Raw genomic sequence first — 20357 nt, 5'->3', positions numbered from 1 at the left:
GTGTTGCTGTTCTTCTTACACAGAATCTATGTTTTGCGTCATCCACAGGACATAATTAAATAATTTGAAAAGTAACTAGGTAAAAAACCTTTGGAAACTTAAAAAGATTCTTTGGTTCACTTAGTTTCTTTCGCAATTTTCTTGTTTTATGTAGCTTTTAGACTTTTCTGTATTATACATGCAAACAAATATTCAGTTCATCATAAATACATGTATATAAACATTCAATATCCATTTAATAGACTTTAAAAAAGAAAAAAGAAACGTGTATGATAAATAACAATATGCAAAAAGAACGTGTGTAAGAAGTTAATAGACAAATCAACAATGAGGGTCCCGTGAAGAGCAATCTAATAGGATGTCCTATTCCGTATTTATCTGCAGAAATAATCCAGTGGTCTAAATTATAAAAGATTTGCGAGACATAGAGTATTGTATTCACTTACTTCTGAATGCTTACCCGAATTCGCTTTCTGCATCTCTTAGTCTCTACATCGCTATCTCCACATTCTTCAGTCTCATGACATCCATAATCAACCATATTGTCTTCATCTACTTCAACAGGAGTAGCCAAAAAGAGAGTATTGTCATCTGAGAGTCTTATACCACATCGTTTTAGTTTGAGTCGAATACTAGAAAGGCGAAACTCTATCTCAACTTGATTGCAATCTTGGTTTAGAGGGAAATGACAGTCAAAAATAATCAGATGATTATATTTCTGATGTAAGGAGAAGTGTCTTGGATTATCAGGCTCAAAGTAGTTCCCGTGCTTGTCTCTAAACCGACAATGTACCTGAATCTCTATAGAGAACAACAGATGGCTAACCGTTTCTCGGAAACCACAACACAAGCCTTGAAGTCCAAGAATGATTGTTGACTGAGAGTTGAACGATGTAAAGGGACGGTAAGGGAGCTCGCGGTAGACCGATGAGTAAAATATGGAAGCACTTCTGTACACCTGGTAAGATCAGATATTCGGAAGCTGATTGATGAATGAAGACTTCTTGATTCAAATTGAAGCAGTTGGTGAAAATAACTAATGACAAGTTGGTGTCTTGTGATTCCTCAGGCCATCTAACTTCAGTCAATTTCTCACAGTCTGAGAAGTAAACTTCATCAAGATTACTGAGTTTGAAAACCCTTGGTGAGATGGATTGAAGCTGCTTGCATTCCCACATCTCCATAGATTCAAGGCTAGAGAAGTTTCCGATGCACGGAGGAACTTCTTCAATGGCTGTTTGGTTTAGAAAGAGAGTTGAGATGTTGCTTGAGATATCTGGGAAGCTTCTCAACTGAGAGCATCCATTAAGATTGAGGCGATAGAGAGATTTTAAGTTGATGCCAGTTGGGAGAGTCTCTAGACTTGAGCATCCTATCATTTCCAAAGTCGTGAGTTTGTTGAGATTTTGAATCGATGAAAGAGTTAGCTCCACCAAACTAGAACAACCATTGAGATCAAGTTTCTCGAGTTTAGTCATCATTGAAAGATCTGGGATTTCTTTCAAGTTTTCACATCTTGAAAACACCATTTTCTTGAGGCTTGTAAGAGGCTGAACAAAACAGTACCAAACACTATTTAAGTATTTAGATATTTTTAAAGTTGGGTAAACATCATGTGAATCATTTCTTTCCCTAACTATTAGACTTTTTTTTTTTTGTCAACAACATATAAATGCCTACAACATGCATTCTACCAAGTTTGAACCTCTATTGTGGCACAACAATATTACTAGCACAAACCAATAGGCTACATGTGCCAGTATACTATAAACATTTCTAAAGACCTAGTCAATAACTTAATTAGGGGATTTAAGATATACAGTTTTGTAGTCTTTTCTTTTTCATAGAAAATGTGTGTTATATTTGGTGAAAAGATTTACGAAAATCTTCCGATATAGTACTTTGCATGTTTTCAAAAACTTACTTTAAATTTTTAAATATGATAATTTCAATCGGTTGTAATTAAATAGTTTTAGAAAAACAATGTCATACCTGAACTCCTTCCCAAAAGCTCTCACTCTGGATTTGCTCCATGTGAAGTTCAACGAGAGACTCTAAAGGCAATTTAAAGGGGTATTTTACGATAGCTGTTTGGCTTAGATTGAGCTTTGAAATGTTACTTGAGATCAAAGGAAAACTTTGCAACCGTGAACATCCACTGAGATCAAGAGAACTTAGAGACTGGAGGTCGATTCCGGTGGGAAAGCTGTCCAGATTTACACATCCTTGCATGTTCAACTCTGTCAATTTATTGAGATTCCGAATAGAGGAAGGAAGCTCCACCAAACTTGAACAACCATGGAGATTCAATGTCTCAAGATTGGTAGCTGTTGAAAGATCCGGGATTTCTTTCAGGTTTTCACACTTGGACAAATCCATATCTTTCAGGCATGTAAGTGGCTGAACAAAAAATAGACAAAATAAAAATTAACTACTCACCAAGTGAAAGGTCTCTTTTTAAGAGGAAACCCATTTTTTAGTAATAAGCAGTTTGAAAATATATTGGAACTTGCCTCAACTCCTTCCCATAACTTCACAAGCTTGGCGTTAGGCATTATGAGTTCAGCAAGATATTCAGGACAGAAACTAGAAGGCATGTACACCATTGGACATCCCGGCCAACTCAATAACTTGAGTTTGTCCGGAAAATTATCGAATCTTTCGGGTAGTAACCATCTAACTTCTTTCTTCATCTCCAATGACTTCTTATAGAATTTCAGAAAACGGAGATTAGTCATCTCGTCGAATGCATTCTCATGTATCCTCACCATACTAATCTCATCTAAATTCATGGATATACCTATAACCATTTCACTCCCCTGAAAAAAACAAGAATCGTTATATTGGAGGAATGACAATTTCCAATATTCTTATGGAAAGAGAGAGAAAAATCTTACTTTCGAACTCCCAAGTATTGAAGCCCACACTAAAGGCCCACTTATGATCCATTAAGAAGTCTCAATAGTTTATGTATTAGGGTTTCTAGATTGATATAAATATGTTGTTAAATGTTCTTTGGTTGTAACTTTGGCTGCCTATAGTTGCAGCCTTCTTTAAACCTTTTAAGAGATCAATCAAACTATTTTAGATTCTTGGTGACAACTTACAAATCCTTTACGTTCTTTATTTCTCTGCATAATAAAGCTCATTTGAGCTATCATCAATAAGTCTTTCGGACACAAATCTATCTTTTATAACATATTCACACCAAGTACATTGCAAACATCCTTCGAATCCATCAGAAACTCTCGTTTTCCAGGCTTGTTAGACTGTGTACGAACAACTTCTTTACCTATCTCTTGTACCAAACTATGCATCTCTACAATTATTTGTATTATTCCACGATGGTTTTACATTAATAAGGGACTTATCAACTAGGTTTGTAAGACCTATATTAACATTCAACCCACTATCTGCAAACATCAGTTTGATTCTATTAATTTCCATACCATTGAAGAAACATGCGATGTGACGAAATATTGCTTTATCTTCTTCGCTGTCTAACGCATCATAACTAACTCTTAGCCCTTTTACAATATCTCTGTTTGGACTTTTTCCAAGCCTCGATAACATATCTGTCCAATACTCCTTGTTCCTCCTTTTCACAGCCTTACCTAGAATCTGAAGAGCTAAAGGAAGACCACCAGCACACATGGTTATTTTAGAAGCAAGATCCACAAAACCATCAGGTGGATAGTTTTGCACAAATGCTGATCGGCAGAACATCTCAAGCGCTTGCTTTTCTGATGGAAAACCAACCGTGTAAATATGACCAATCCCATGTGCCTCAAGAAGATGTTTATCTTTTGTAACCACAATGATTCTACTCCCATTTCCAAACCAATCATCTCCACCAGCCAAGGCCTCTACCACCACTTGATCATCCAAATCATCAATAATGATAAGAACTTTTCTGTGCATAAGCCTATCTCTCGCAGCCCCTAGATGATCTATTTTTATGTGAACATAGCCTAAAATTTCAGACAAGAACTTTCCTTGCAAACTCAACTTCATGTTGTAATCATCAGAGTTAGCTCTCCTATAATCTTCCAGATTCTTAGATATGAACACACTATCAATGAAAATTCTACCTTGGAATTGATGTGAAAGCCGATCAAATAGAGCTCTTGCAATGGTAGTCTTGCCAATTCCCGAAGGACCCCATATCCCAACCATCCTCACTTCCTCAATACACTCATCTTTGCAATATGATCGTTGATGCCGACAAACTCATCAAAATCCCTTGATGGAGTTAAATTAAGTTTAACCAAAATATCACCTACGATCGCTTCAATCATTTTTGCTTCATTATCCCTGACATGGAGAAAACATTATATCATAAACCATGAAATAACATGTATTAGTGTAACAAGTTGGTATACATTTCTTTTGAGTATCATAGTATTCGATTTTATTAATATAAATAGGTACAATTATAATTTATAATTTTATAAAAGAATTATAAATTACAGAAACAAATAACATGACAAATAAAGTTATACCAGTTTCGAGAATGATGTCCTTCTAAATTTGCTACATCGGTTAAAGCTTGCCGCCACAGTTGTATCTTGCTCTCTGTTCTGTACTTGCAAGTCTTGTCAAAAGCTTCACCAAACTCACCCAACTGTTTTCTAATATCAGAAGGATCCAACCCGTAGAAAACGGGTATCACAATCTGCTCTAGCTCCTGTTTGCATTTCACAATCTCCAGCAACTCGTCTAGGCACCATTTGGAAGAAGCATAGTTTTTCGAGAACATGACAACCGCAATCCTTGAACTCCTAATTGCCTGTAGAAGCTCTGGTTCGATCGCTTGGCTTCTTTCTATCTTACTGTCTTTGAAAGCAATGATCAATCTGAGATCCAACTCCTTAAGAAAGTGACTGAGGAATGTTTTGCGGACATCTAGCCCCCTGAAGCTAGGGAAGACGTCAAACACCCAATTGCGTGAAGAAGACATAACGAAACACAATTCGTAGGGAAGCAACGCTCTGAATAATAATGCAGATTCCGAGGAGAATCTAAAGGCTTACCATCTTCTTAGCTGTAATGAAAGCCTAATCACACATCAGCTAACAGAAACAGAGAGTGAAAATTTTCATGAATGTCTCTTTGGGTTCTCTTTTTTTGTTTGTTCCTCTATATAGGAAAATGGTTTGGCTAACAAAGAACACTCAGATCTAAAATAAGTTATTTTCCTCGAATTTTACCAAGATAAGGTGATAGATAGATTTAGAAAAAGACAAAGGGGCATTCGGTTTTTCTTATTACCATGAAAGACAAAAAAAATTCGTTGTTCCCACCTTCTTTATCGTCATCGTCAACTCTGAATGTTGTCACATGAGCATGAAAGCGAGTGATTACAACGAGTCAGCAAAGGAGGAGGTACGTATGTCAGATTCACATATACATTTACGTGTATATGCATTTATTCTCATTGATTATGGTAGAATAATCTTTGTCTTTGCAATTACATGAGAAGAAAAAAAATCATAAACGTTTGTTTTTTGCCAATTACAAATGTGATGGAGAAACACATTGCAAGATTATTATTTTTAAGGTAAAAAATTATTGGAAAAATTGCCAAAAAAGAATAAAAAAACAACATAGTTGTCTCTATGGTATAAATCCAATCTTTGATCAATCACATTAAACATAATTAATTGGATTTAAAAAAAAATGGAAAAAGGTTGGTTTAATATAGTTGCCAAAAGGGGAAAAAATTAAAAAAAAAAGAAAAAAAAGATCTAAACATTTAACTTCCCCTAACTCCCGTAACCCTAACATCGATCTCTCCGACTCTCTCTTCCACGGCGAGCAAGATGGCGATTTTGTCTTCTCCTTTGTGTTTTTTTCCGGTGAAATCAACGACGACTGCAGCCACCGGTGGAACCCCTTTCTCTTCTCCTACATACCGAAGGTAAACACCAAAGTTCTCCATCCAATTTTAGTCATAAAGTTTGTTCCTTTCTCCTTCTTGTTCTAATACTTTTCTCTGGATCTCTTTTTCTCTAGACAAACGCAAAGGAGATTTCAGTGCTTCTCTCTCCACCTATCTGTCTCTCCGCTTCTCTCCGTCTCTCCGCCTCTCTCCGCCTCTCGCCGCCTCTCCGCTTCTCTCTGCCTCTCCCCTTCTCTCCGCCTCTCCGCTACTCTCTGCATCTCCGCTTCTCTCCGCCTCTCCGCCACTCTCTTTCTCTGAAATCGTGTTGAGCTAGGGTATTATGTCCGAACTTTATCTTTTCTTCATTTCATGTTCCTCGATCCGGTTATTGTTTTATGTGTCTATGTGTTTGTGAATTGATTTTATTTGATATGGTTTGGTTAATTGATTTCGTTTGTAAACAAAAAGATAGTCTTTGTGTTTCTGAGTTTTGAATTTGGTTTTGTTCTTGTGTGTTGTCTCTGTTTCACTGCAAAGTTTGTTTCTTTGACTTGAAAAAATATGTTCTGTAAAACTGAAGGAGAGGAGCTTACCTGATTTGTGAATTGTCTTACTTTGCTACTATCTAATTATATGAACCGATTATGTTTCTGACTTATTGTTTTGGTTCATTTCGTGATTCGTTTCAATAAAATCATTTTTTTGTTTTTTTTGTAGATATGGAGTTAGAGCTACCTAAGCGACTGTATGCAGTGGGTTTGGAACCTCAGGTCAAGAAGATCAACAATGGCTGTCGCATGGAACTTATCAGGGATCTGAAGAAAGCCATGTATGCAGAGTACAATGATGTGAAGATAGATCCTGTTTTCAAATATATCATGGCTATTGCGGATAACAAGCTCGGGTTTTCAGGGAAATTGGTGGATAGTTTCTTGTGTAAGCAGCTGATTACCTCGAAGATGCATGAGGAGTGGTTTGTCTTTCCGAGGACGCCTCTCCGGTTTTCACTTCAGGAGTACCATGCTGTGACAGGCCTCAAAGTTTCTCGGGAAAGCAGCAGTGACGTAGTAACATGGAAAAATGATGGGGGGTTTTGGAGTAACCTACTAAGGACTGGTGATAAGATCACCTTGAAGTCGATCCGAAAGGTGCATCTAAAAGAAGTTCAAAAGTGGACTCGGATTGATAGGATGAGGTTGATCTACCTATGTGTGATAATGGGTGTGGTGATGGGGAGAGACGAGAAGGTGAACATCCATGATATGTACATCAAGTTGGTGATGGATCTTGACAAGCTCCGGAAGTTCCATTGGGGTCTTCACTCGTATGACTTCCTGCTAAGTTCCATTGAGAAGGCTAGGAAGAAGTTGGGTTAGAAGGACAGCTACATTTTTGAGGGTTTCTCATATGCTCTCCAGATTTGGATTATGGAAGCAATTCCTGATTTTGGAGAAATATGTGGGAGACAAGTCTCTGGCAGCTTCGTCGGTCCAAAGTGTGGCAATTGGAAAGGAGTTGCAAACGTTTCTTATGAAAAAATCATTGAACTTGAGGACTCCTTAACTAAGAAGGTAACTATCTCACATTGATTTCTTATAAATGGTTGTTGTATATAATTTGTATAGCTTTTAATGTTTTAACTGTTTTACAGGGCGACTTGTTCTCGGTTATTTCAGAGACTGGTAATGGTGATATGTTTCTTCATGTTGACTATACAAGGAAGGGTGAGATGGAAGATGAACGAGTGGACCTTCTTCTAGATAGGATCAGACAGAAGTTTGATTGGAGCAACACATAATGGCCAGTTTTAGAGCCTTAAGAGACTAAAATGGAGGAAGCCGACAGCCAGGATAGAGGGTCAGAAGTTGATAAGAATGTGGCTGATACTGATGTTTTAGCAGACGAGGAGACCTCTTCGGTCACGGTTGCAAGAAAAGGCAAGAGAAAGGTTCTTGATGAAGGAGCAGAGACAAGAAAGAAGAAGTTGTTGTGTAAACGATCTGCAGAAAAAAATTTTACTTTTGGTCTTGAAACTAAGAGTTTCATTGAGGGTCTCATCCAGACATCTGTCATTTCCTTGGGGAATATGCTCAGTACGTAAATGGCTAATATGGAGAGGATGTTTACAGAGAGGATGGGGAAGATGGAGATTGAGGTTTCACAGCTCAGGGACGCAATCAGTTTGACTGGTGAAGGAAGCTATCCTAGCAAGAAAGCAGCTGAAGAAGCTCCACTAAACAGCAAAGCAAAGCAAGCTCCACCTAAGAGCAAAGCCAATCAAGCTCCACCTAAGAGCAAAGGCGCTCAAGCTCCACCTAAGCACAAAGGCGATCAACCTACACCAACAAAAAAGTTACTACCTAAGAGAAAGTGTAGAACTTGATGAACTTGGAAGTAGGATGCTTGAGTTAGGGTGTTGGAGCTAGGCTTTTGGAGCTAGGCTTTTGGAGCTAGGTCGTATTTGGAATGGGAAACTTTGTGTAATAGGAACTCAATGTATAATATGCTTGAATGTTTGTGTATGAAACTCTATGAATGTACTGCTTTGTTTGTGTTATGAATGTAATATTTTGTTTGTTTGATGAATAAATGGCTTCTTATATGCATTTTTTATTTATTTTAATGAATAGGATGGGAAAAAGATTGCTACAGAAACTAATGATTTTGATTTTGGATTGAGTACACAAGACTTGAGAGATCTGTCCCAAGATACATTTGTTGGGGGATTTGATCTTTCTCAAGTTAAAGTTGAGACCTCAAGGAAATCAAAACCTTTGAACATGGCTCCACTGCTGTGGAATGATGAGCAACTAGATCAAACCAAAGAAGACTCACCAGATGCCGCGTTGGTGTTTTTCCGTGAAGAGGAATGGGAAAAAATTAGAACTTGGTCAACTTCCTCCACGTAAGTACTCTATTCTCATTCATCCGCCATTTATTGTTACATTTTAAATAAAACATATAATTGTTTTTAACTTTTATCATTGTATTTGGTTTCAGATTGGACCTGCCACTTTAGATTTTGAGATTGCTAATTGTCTTATGGATAAATCTGAGTGGGTTGATAGCTTGGTAAACCTTAGAGACTATTATCTTCCATTTGTGTCTTTTAAATACATTGTGTGTGCTAAGAGCATCAAAATATGCAGGAGATTGACGCCGCAATGTACGTTTTCCGGGAGGGAACATCTTTGAAACGATGGAGACCTCATCGTGTCGCCTTCATGACTGTCGTCTTCAGCAATATGATTAAGAAAGAGTATGGTCTTTTAGAAGCTCAGGGTAGAAAGAAATACACGCTTCATAATTTGCTACTGCAGTACGGTAAAGGGGTCCTTCCACCACATGGCAGGACAGAAGAGATATGAAATGTAGATGTGGATCGGCTGTATGTCCCTGTTCATGTCAGTGGGAATCATTGGATCGCCTTGTGCATCAGTTTCGTGACGAGGAGCATTGTTGTGTTCGACTGCTCGGGTAGGAAAAGGCACAAGGAGTTGGATGGGTTCGCAAACCTTATTTCGCGTATTGTCAAGGCAGTTCAGCCTACGAGACACCAGAAGGATTTCGCAATCAGTGCATATACTGTTTCCTATGTCCCCGTTGGGAAACTGAATAAAAGCGCATGTGATTGTGGCGTTTATGCAGTGAAGTTCATTGAGTGACATGCACTTGGATTGGAGTTGTAACATTATCGAAGCTCGCCGCAGAGTTTTATGGGATCTTTGGGAAGCAGCTAATGATCCACAATTGATTGAGAGGATGACAAAGTATCAATCCCCAGAGTGTCTCTCTTCGACTGTAGAGGAGATTCTGTGAGAGAGCTTGGTTTGTAGTTCTAATGTAATGAACAAGACTGCTTAATCTAATGTTCAACTTCTAGTGTTTTATTCTCATTTTTAGGAACAAGACTGCTTAATCTATTGTACAACTTCTAGTGTTTTATTATGATTTTTAGGAACAAGACTGCTTAATCTAATGTACATCTTGTGGCTTTATTATTAAGAGTTTTTAGCTGAAGAATGCTAGAATGCTTAATCTCTTGTATAGGTTATGGTCTTTATGTGTTAACACTGTTTTAAAGGGGTACCCTAACCTAAACCCTAAACATACCCTAAACGAAACCAAAACACGGAACGAGACCACAGTCAACCCTAACCTAAACCCTAAACATACCCTAAACGAAACCAAAACAAGGAACGAGACCACAGTCAACCCTAACCTAAACCCTAAACATACTCTAAACGAGACTCTACAAAAAACACCAAATGAGAACCTAATCATACCCTAAACACGGAACGAGACCACAAGGTAAGACAATACACTAAACTATAGACAAATGAGTTATCAAAATTGTTTTACTAGATCTTCATCCCGTAGGAGTAAATAAATCGAACTCCAAATCGGGTAAGCTATCCTATTCTCCAAAACATGTTGATGTATTGATCAACTCAGTAGGTAAATAACTCAACTCCAAATCGGGTAAGCTATCTTCTTCCATATCAAAATCCTCCAAAACCATTCTTTTAAAAACCTCTAAGGTCGAACTTGATTCCAATAACAGTAGCCTAACCCCTTTCTCATCAGCCGAAAAAACCCATCCCGTGGTTGCGCCAAACTCCCAAACACCACATGTTGTATAGATATGCATCATAGAACAAAAGTTTGTGAAAATCACAAGACAAACTATAGAGAAATCATGGGAAAATCATAGATTGGTGAAGAAGAACATTCAAATCGTTTTGTTTTTGATTTTTCACGAAGCAAATCAATGAAAACACGTTTTAAGAAGTTAGAATATTTTTAGAATATTTTTAAAACTGCAACTTCCTTAATTTTCGAAAAAACAGTTTTTTTATCCGTAGAAAGCGCCTTCTACACTGTGCAGAACATAACAAAATTCCAGAATGTAATTTCTACACTCTGTAGACGTTCGTGTATGGTTTAGATTTTGCATTCCTGATAACTTAGAATACTACATAAAAGTAGAAACATTTTTCTAAATAAAAGTAGCGATCATTACAAATAGTAGAATTCGTATTCCCCATATTTAGAATTATAGTAAAAAGTAGGTTGTAAATTCTAAAAAAAGTAGATGGATATGTTCATTCTAGAATTCATTTTCTTCTCACCCGTTTTGTGTAGAAGAGAAATTCTACTTTTAGTAGAACGTAATTTGAAAAAATTATTTATTATTTTTTCAACCCAAAAAAATATGTGTTTGTGTAAATGAGTGTTTTATCAATTGTTTATATTTTTAATAAATTTTTTGATTCTTAAAACTATTTATTTCATTAATTTTAACATATGGAAAGGGTAAAAAAGAGAAAAAATGGTAAAAAATGGATTTATACCATATGGACAACTATGTTATTTTTTTGTTCTCTTTTTGGCAATTTTCCCTTTATTCACCATCTTCAATTTCTTATAGAATTGTGATTAAAATCATGGATTAACTAACAGAAATGTGAGAAGTCACAAGTTAAATCTCATTGACAGTTTACCCTCCAAATAGTTTTATTACATGGTTAATTACAAATCTACAACCTTGTAATTATTCTTTTTTTTGTCACTGAAATTATATTAATAAATAACAGAAGGTTTAATGGGCCTAGCCCGTATTCATTACAGACAATCGAAGAGATGCCTTAGCTAACTGATCGTAGATAATGTTTTTCGATCTTGGAACATGAAAGAAGAAGATAGAGGCGAAAGCAGTAGAGATTGGTCTGATGTCGGAGACGATACCAATAATCTCTTTTCTCTGCGATAAACCGTTGATTGCTCCAAGGAGCGTTGTGCAGTCGGTGTAGACTTTGAGATCGGAGATCTCGAGTTCTACTGCCTTTGATAGAGCTTCTCTCACCGCCAGGGCTTCCGCCACAAGAGGTAATCCAATGAAATCCTTCACAAGAGTGCCTTTCATCGCGATTGGAAGGGAGGAGCCAGAGAGAGTCCACGCTAGTCCAGCTTTCTTTCTGTCTTTATCCCACGCCGCATCTGTGTTGCATGCAACCGCCATTCGATGCTGGTGGCTCGTCGGGGCTGATGTCGCCTCTGTCTCAGGCTGCTGATGTGAGGTAAATGCTTTGGGCTTTTCTTAAGCCAAGTTCCATTCCTTTGCTGATGCTAATCCTTTTGTTGCTGTTTCTTCAGGGGTAAGGGTTCTATTCTCAAAGACCAGAGCATTCCTTGATGTCCAAATCGCCCAACAGATTCAGGGGAGGACGTTACCAGTGATACCTGTCGGGGGAAGACAGATCGCTTAACGGAACTTTGTGATCACGGACGTGAAGCTCTCGTCAGTGGCTATGTGAACCGCTCTAGCTAGAGGTATGGAGCTCCACACCTTTTTGGCATACGGGCAGTTGAAAAAGATATGAGTTTTTGTTTCTCTTTCTTTACATCTGACGCAATTTAGGTATGATCCCATTCCTCATTTATGTAGGTTCTCACCGAGGGAAAGCACGTTTTGTATGATGGACCACAAGAACATCTTCATCTTAGGGGAGGAAGAGCCCTTCCAAACATCTTTTACCCAGTCAAACTCTCCTGCATTTTCTTGTGGTGATTGAGCAATGGGTCGTGCTGCTACAGAATTATAACCTTAACTCGTCGAGTATACTCCGGAGGGTAGTGGAAGCCAGACGAATGTGTTTTCCGCTCCTCTCTTACTTGGTTGAAGGCATTGGATTTGTGTGGCCAGACCAGGTAACACTTCTTCAATTCGTTTTGTATTCCATTCGAGGTCCGAGGTTAATAGGTCTGCCACCGTTATCTCTTGTACTTCTTCTGGAACCGGCCCATAGGGTTTTAGCTGAGTGTCGAGAGAAATCCACGAGTCTCTCCATACATTTGTAGTGTTCCCATTCCCTATGGCCTTTCCCAAATTGCCTTGTAGTAGGTCTCTTCCCGCAATGATTCCCCTCCAGCCATGAGAGCAGGAACTAGATGCTGAGACTTTTAGGAAGCTTTGTTTATGGCAGTACTTCCCCACTAGGATTCGTGAGCAGTTAGGGGCAGTCATTATTCTCCAGACTATCTTAGCAAGTAGAGCTTGATTGAATAATTGTATTTCTCTGAACCCTAATCCTCCACTGCTCTTAGGTTGAGTAAGCTTATCCCAAGTTACCCAGCACATCTCCTTTTTTCCTTGCTGTCCATACCACCAGAATCTAGTCAAAACTGATTGTATTCTCTTGCACAAACTTACAGGGAGCATGGAGAAAAACATGGTATATGTCGGTGATGATGTGAGGACAGACTTCAGCATTGTGAGTTTACCTGCTTTGGACAAGAATCTGGTGGAGAGACTCAAAGCTGTCTGATGAATTCTATCCACCAGTGATGTGAAGAGGTCTTTTTTCCTTCTCCCAAAGTGTTCAGGTAAGCCCAAATATTTTCCCACCCCACCTTCTTTACTTATTCTGAGAACTAATTGTGCTTCTTTTTTGACTGTGGGAGGTTTTTTGGAGGAGAAAGTGATTGATGATTTGATTTTGTTGATCTGTTGTCCAGACGCCTTCCCGTATTTAGAGAGGATTTCAACCAGAGTGTTGCAATTCTTGGCAGAGGAGTGACAGAAGAACATGGTATCATCTGCAAATAGCATATGATTGATTCGTGGCATCCTCTAGCCACTCTCACCCCCTGGAGAGTGCCATTCTTCGCAGCATTTTTACAGAGGCCTGACAGGACCTCCCCACACAGGATGAACAGGTAAGGAGACATTGGATCACCTTGTCGAATTCCTCTAAATGGTCGCACTTCTCCATAGCTAGTGTCATTTACTAGATATGAATAGGTCACCATAGTAACACATTGCATGATCCAGTTTGTCCAGATATCATGAAGCCCGAGTCTCTTTAGAACCTTAGCTATGAAGTTCCACTCTACTCTGTCGTAGGCTTTAGACATGTCGGTTTTGACTGCCATAGTACATCTCTTCTCAGCCTTAGAAGCCTTTAGGAAATGAAGAACCTCATGGGTGATAAGTACATTGTCTGAGATTGCTCTTGCTGGAATAAAAGATGATTGATGTTCAGAAATAATCGAGCTTAGCACTGGTTTAAGCCGTAATGATAGCAACTTAGAGATGATCTTGAAGAAGACATTGCATAGTGCTATAGGGCGATACTCTTCCACCTTAGATGTTGTTGTGATTTTTGGTATCAATCTGACAAAAGTTTTGTTCATCGATGATGGCAGGTACCCTGTGATGAAGAACAGTTGGATTTCTCTTGTCACAGCATTCCCCACTGTTTCCCAGTTAGACTGGAAAAAACTTGCTGAGAATCCATCTGGTCCTGGGGCCTTGTCAGGATGAATAGCAAAGGTAGCGTCTTTAATTTCACTGAAAGATGGGATGCCAATGAGTTTCTCATTTTGTTCTTGTGTGACATAGGGTTGTAGAGCTTCATCCACTGCATTTTCATCTTCCATATTGCTAGCTGTGAAGAGTTGGGAGTATAACTTGCAAATAACCTCCGATATTTGCTTTTATTCATAGACAGGTATGCCGTTTTCATCTTCAAAAACTGTCAATCTGTTTCTAGCTTTCCTCCCCTTAGTGACAGCATGAAAATAACCAGAATTTGAGTCTCCAAGCGTTAACCACAGCTGTCTACTTCTCTGTTTCCAGAAGTCTTCTTCAGATTTATAAGCTAGGAGAAGCTTTTTGTTGATGCCATGGATCAGCATCTCGTCTGCTACTGGGTTTGACATTGCTTCCTCTAGCTGCATTTTAAGCAGTTCGAGAGCTTTCCTACCATTCTCCTGGTGGTCTCTACTCCATTTGCAGATTGCCCTTCTGCATAAGTTAAGTCTTTCCTCTACTTGGAGGTTTTGTGCTCCCATCCACACCTCATTGATTAGTTGTTTCACGTCAGCATTTTCTCTGAGCCTTTTGTCGTATCTAAACAGTTTGGTGCCTTTTCTCTTTGTAGCATCCAGGTAGGATATGAGTGGTCGATGATCTGAACACTCGTATTTCAGATAATTGCTTCTGCAGGAGAGGAAGAGTTCAATCCATTCACTGTTGCTGATCGATCTATCAAGTCTGCATTGGACCAGGTGTGTATGTCTCTGACCCCTCCATGATAGATAGCTGCCTGAATGTTTTAGATCAAATACGTCATTGTGAGATAAGAAGGATCTAAAGGCACAAAAAGTACCCTCAGCCCTGTCTGGTCCGCCACACTTCTCACTGTTATCAACAATCTCATTGAAGTCGCCTGTTAAGAACCATGGTTCCTCTTGAGTGGTCTGTAGGGTAGTTAGTTCGTCCCAAACTGCACATCGTTTGGTATGGTTCGGTTCCCCATAGACGAATGTAGCATGAAAACTGATGCCTTTATGAACAATTGTAGTGTCTAGGAAGTTCTTTGACGCCTTTAACACTGTTAACTTGATGTCAGGCTTCCAAGTGAGGAAAAGACCTTCACTGCCTGGTGATTCGGGTGGCACTACATAGTACTGGTCTGGGTGAAGCAATTGTAGCTTCTCCAATACTACATCAGTGGGGTTTTTGGTTTCCATGAGGAAGAAGATGTCAGGAGAGTTACGTCTGCGTATCTCCTTTAGACGTTGGATTGTAATGGGATTCCCCAACCCATTACAATTCCAGCTGGCTACGACTAAGAAGTCGGGTGTCGAGGGCCCGAAAATCCGAGCTTCTCTTGGTCCTTGCAGGGATGAGATTGATTGGTGGGTTTGTGTTCTTACTCCTCGCCGTGTTTGACGGTCCTACACCGGCAGCTTTGTCATTGTTTGCCTTCTTTTGAGTTGTTGTGTTGGCTCTCTTGGAGGGGCCTGCTCCTCTAGCTGGTGAGTTTTGGATCTGTGAGATATTTCGTTTCTTTGAGCTAGCTCCCCTTAATATATTGGGGCTGTTTCCTGCCAGTCTTGCTTGAGTTGGTTTTCGTACCCTTCTTTTAACTTTGTTTTGGAATTCTTTAAGAGTTTCCTCCTCATGTGATTGTTCTACAGGCTCTTGTTGGGTTTGGGCTTCTTGCTCTGGCTCAAGAGAGGGACTGATGATAATCGATTTCAGTTTTGCATGTCCTTCAGTTGTCCTTCTTGGCGTTATATCCACTTCACTCTGATGAGGGTTCATTCAAGTAGTTTCTTCTTTTCCGTTGTGTACTTCCATGACCAGCGGACTGTGAGTTGTTGAGGGGTTCAGGGAGAGTAGCTCATTTAGATGAAAGTCCTGGTTAGGTGGAGGGGTGTTTGGGTTACTTTCATCCCTCAAGTAGTGTGGGATCATGGCATGTTTGCGAGTCTCTGCCACAATGATAGTTGCTGCCCTTTCTTCTGTTTGGCCCAATGCATCTCCCTGGAGTACTCTTTGCCTTCTGGTAGCTGCTTCTGCTGAGCCAGGACAGCTTAAGTACAATCTCATCGCCTCGGGAAAGTCCTCCATTACATCTTCCATTGATGGAATTTGCGTCGCATTTATTTTTCTGTAATGTGACAGGTGCCCTGATGTTGTTGGGTACTTGTTGTTGTTGTTCAGCCTCGTTTGTGGGTTTCTCCCCTTGTTGCACAGGTTTCTTAGCCCTCCATTGGCCTTGGCTCCTTTGAGAGAAGAGGTCTCGTCCTCTTCTTGTCTCTCTGTAGTTTGTCTGCCTACTGTGAGTATACTGGGGGGAAGAGTACTGTTCAGGCTCCTCATATAGTGGCTTCTGGCTCCAGCTGGACTTGGATGGGTTCATTGCGTTTGTAGTGGGCGCTGGTGGGGGAACACGTGTCTGTCGTGTGCTCACTCTGTCCCCAAAATGCCTCCCATGTCTATCAACCCTTGCCTTGAAGACAAAGTAGTCAGTGTCTCCTTTCTCAGTGCTCTGTTCCCATCCTCTCTTCTCCATTTGATGAGAGCTAGAGATTGTTGTCTCATTGCGGTTCTCCTCTGATGCTTGTTTGGATATTTGGCTCCAGTTTGTTTCTTTCTCACGTTTCTGTGGGCAGTTTCTTCTGGAGTGAAAGAGTGAGAAGTAGTGTGAGCAGTGGTACTCTAATCTCTCATATTCCAGGGTAACATATGTCTCTTCCCCTGAATCGAATTCGATTATCAGCTCCTTGACCAGTGGTTTTAGTCCATCGACTGACAATTGCACCCTGGCTGTTGTCTTTGTCAGTTCATGGTTCTCTAGGGTTCCCAATTCCTGGCCTACCCTGCAGACCATGTCATCTTGCCAATAGTGGAGCGGGAGACCTTTGATTCTGATCCAGAAAGGGATCATGGATGGAAAGGAGTTGGATATCACCGGTTCCCACCTCTGGAGGATGATCATCCAGTAAGCAAAGTGGTAGGGTCTGTTGTTAAGGACTCGCCGTATATATTCTTCTCTTTCAAACCTGAACTGGAAGCAGTTGTTTCCCAGATCTGAGCCTACTGCTCTGCCTTGCAGGTTCCATTTGCGCAGGAGGGCTGGGATGAGAGCCCACATCTTCTGTTCCTGTGGGTTGGTGAGTCGTTCTATCAGAGTGAGGGCATTGTCTTTTATGAGAGCTGAGGTATCAATGCTAGGAGCCTTGATTCTCTTAACTTTGTTGTTTTGTTCCACACTCATCTGTTGTTTGCCTTTTTCAGCCTTTGAGTATCTCGTCGCCATTTGAATGAGGTTGTTAGTATCCGCTGCTGAAGGAGTTAGAAGTCGACTCCTAGCACCCGTATACTATGGTTGAGATGCTCTATTGCGTCAAATACTTGAGAGTAAGTTGGAGAAGAGCGTGAGAAATCTTATGGAAGTAGTGGAGTTGATGATCTGAAGTTGTTTCGTTGCTGTTGTGTGTCTTGAACCAGGTTTCAGCTTGTGGATGTGGTTCTGGATCCGGATTGTGGCTTGTATGAAGATGGAAGAACTTCTTGGAGGATGCTACTTCGAGAAAAGGAATAGGGCTTTCACGATGGAGCTTTGAAGTGACCAGTGAATACTTTCCTTCTGTGGAAAGAAAGTGTGTGGTCACTTTCAAGCTATTGACCGCTGGACCTCCGAGTGCGCCTCACCTTGAGAATAGTGCCTGGGAGAGAAATCTCGACCAGTGTGTAGTTGTTTATTAATTTTTGTAGCAAGAGACAACCTTGTAATTATTCTAATAAAGAAAATTCTTTCGTACACGTTTAGTACTACAATTCAGAACATATAATATTTAAGGAATATAATATTCAACGTTATAAGCGACATTGGTTTTTGGTTGCAGAATTCGAACTCATTGTCCACCGTAGTGATCAGTCACCCACCGGCACAGTACTGCACCAGCAGAGCCGTCCCTGCCATAAGGCCAGTGAGACAAGAGCTTTAGTCCACAACTTTTCTTACAGTTTTTTGAGGCCACATTTTTTTAAAAATGATTATGGTCAAGTGGTTAAAAAATTATTTTCGCTTTTTGTTTGAGTTAGAGTTTGCACCTTTAATGGTTTATGTTGGCTTGTAATGTTTCCTTCTTTTTTTTTTATATGTGCGTTCCTCTTTTAGTTCTACAAATAATGATAGTTCAAACAAACTAGTGGTTTTTATTTTATTAACATATCTACTAATTATCTGATAATAAGCTGACATAAGTACATAATACCTAATCTACTATATCATTTTATATTTCAAATAGAAAATATAATATATCGAAAGTACGCCCAAAGCGGCCGCCCACTACAAGAAAACAGCGGCATACTGAGGGAAAAAATCGTCGGTACGTCGTCGGAATAACGCTATTCCGACGACAAACCGACGAAAAAAGTCCTCGAAGATAACTCCTCGGAAATTCATCTTTCCTCGGAAATCCCTCGGAAATTTCCGACGGAATTCCGAGGAAACCCTATTTCCTCGGAATTTCCGAGGACCACAAGTTCGTCGGAAATTACTCGGAATATTCCGAGGAAGATGTCGTCGGAATATTCCGAGGGATAAACTTCCTCGGAATATTTCCAAAATTAAAAAAAAAGATTTATAAATTTATTTCTTTAAATTGAAATTCGAAAATATAAATTTAAAATTGAAATAGAAAACATATTTAAAATACAAAAAATAATAAAATAGTTTTTATAAATAAAAAAATGTTTTATAAATACAAAATTAGTTTTAGTAAATATGAAATCATCTTTTTATAAATACAAAATAGTTTTTATAAATACAAAAAATAATAAAATAGTGTTTATAAATCAAAAAAAGTTTTATAAATACAAAATTAGTTTTATAAATATAAATATTTTTATAGATATGAAATCATCTTTTTATAAATACAAAATAGTTTTTATAAATACAAAAAATAATAAAATAGTGTTTATAAATAAATTTTTTTTTATAAATACAAAATAAATTTTAAAATATGAAATCATCTTTTATAAATCCAAAAATCAAATTTATATACAAAGAACGGTTTGTATATTTAAAAATAGTTTTTATAAATAAAAAAATAAAAAATAGTGTTTATAAATCAAAAAAATGTTTTATAAATACAAAATTAGTTTTAATAAATATAAATATTTTTATAAATATGAAATCATCTTTTATAAATCCAAAAATCGAATTTATATACAAAAAACGTTTTGTAAAATCGAATTTATATAGAAAAAACGTTTTGTAAATACAAAAATAATGGACAATTTATAAAAAAAGTTCTAAATCAATTCAACACAACCAAATCACAATTCTAAACCTATTACACAACAAATCATAATCCTACCCAATCACCCTAACAAAAATCTATCAAAAACCTTCTAAAATCATCAAATCTACTTAAAAACCTAACAAATAGGACCTAAGATAGTGGGATAGGGTCCTTACTTGATTTGTAAGGGAATGGAAAGGATTCGCCGGAGAGATCGTCGCGAGAGAAGGTGGAGAACGCCGGAAGGAGAGAGAGATCGCCGGAGAGGAAGAAGAGAGAAATGGGGAAGAAGATGCGTTCGAGTTTATAAAACCTTGGGTCCGACGGATATTTTCCGTCGGAATTCCCTCAATATTTTCAATTTCAATTTTCCCGAAATATTTGGCGGCTTGTTTGCCCGGTTAAATGAAAATATTCCGAGGAAATTCCGACGGCCACTTAAATATCCGTCGGAATTTACTCGGAATATTTTCATTAATTCGAGGAAAAAGAATATTCTGTGCATGTATTTCTATTAATTTATATTGTTCCTCGGAATTTCCTCGGAATATTCCGAGAAAATACCGAGGAACTAGTGTTTGGGGTTTCAAAACATCAATTTTTTTTGCCGTATTTCATTTCTCATACAATTGTAATGCATACCATTGAGGATTCTTTGTATTGATGAGCATAAACCATGAAATAACAAATTTCAAAACGAATTGTAAGTATTCCCTTTATCGTTCATTAAAGTGTATAAGTGTTTCTCTTATGTTGTGGGGATTTCGTTCATACAATCGGAAAAGTGTTTATTATAGGGTAAGGAACAAATTTTTGACTTCATAATGAACGTAAGACACTTAATAAGAGTTATATAGGTGTTATT

At 38.6% G+C, this 20357-nt stretch overlaps 1 protein-coding gene and 1 pseudogene across 1 annotated transcript; both read right to left on the bottom strand.

Moving 5' to 3' along the window:
• Positions 1–151: 151 nt before the first annotated feature.
• On the bottom strand, positions 152–5159 carry LOC106381808 (annotated as a pseudogene).
• Positions 5160–11495: 6336 nt separating this feature from the next.
• Positions 11496–11906, bottom strand: LOC125582435. The gene has a single exon (XM_048749139.1). The coding sequence runs from the start codon at positions 11904–11906 to the stop codon at positions 11496–11498; it is 411 nt and encodes a 136-aa protein (XP_048605096.1).
• Positions 11907–20357: the final 8451 nt, after the last annotated feature.

Source organism: Brassica napus, chromosome C2 (genome assembly GCF_020379485.1).
Source record: "Brassica napus cultivar Da-Ae chromosome C2, Da-Ae, whole genome shotgun sequence".
Classification (NCBI taxonomy): domain Eukaryota; kingdom Viridiplantae; phylum Streptophyta; class Magnoliopsida; order Brassicales; family Brassicaceae; genus Brassica; species Brassica napus.
The sequence above is the reverse complement of the archived record's forward strand: the minus strand, read 5'-3'. Positions and strand labels throughout refer to the sequence as shown.

Coding starts and splice junctions, on each gene's coding strand:
- LOC125582435 (XM_048749139.1), bottom strand. CDS start 11,906: ATGGCGGTTGCATGCAACACAGATGCGGCGTGGGATAAAGACAGAAAG.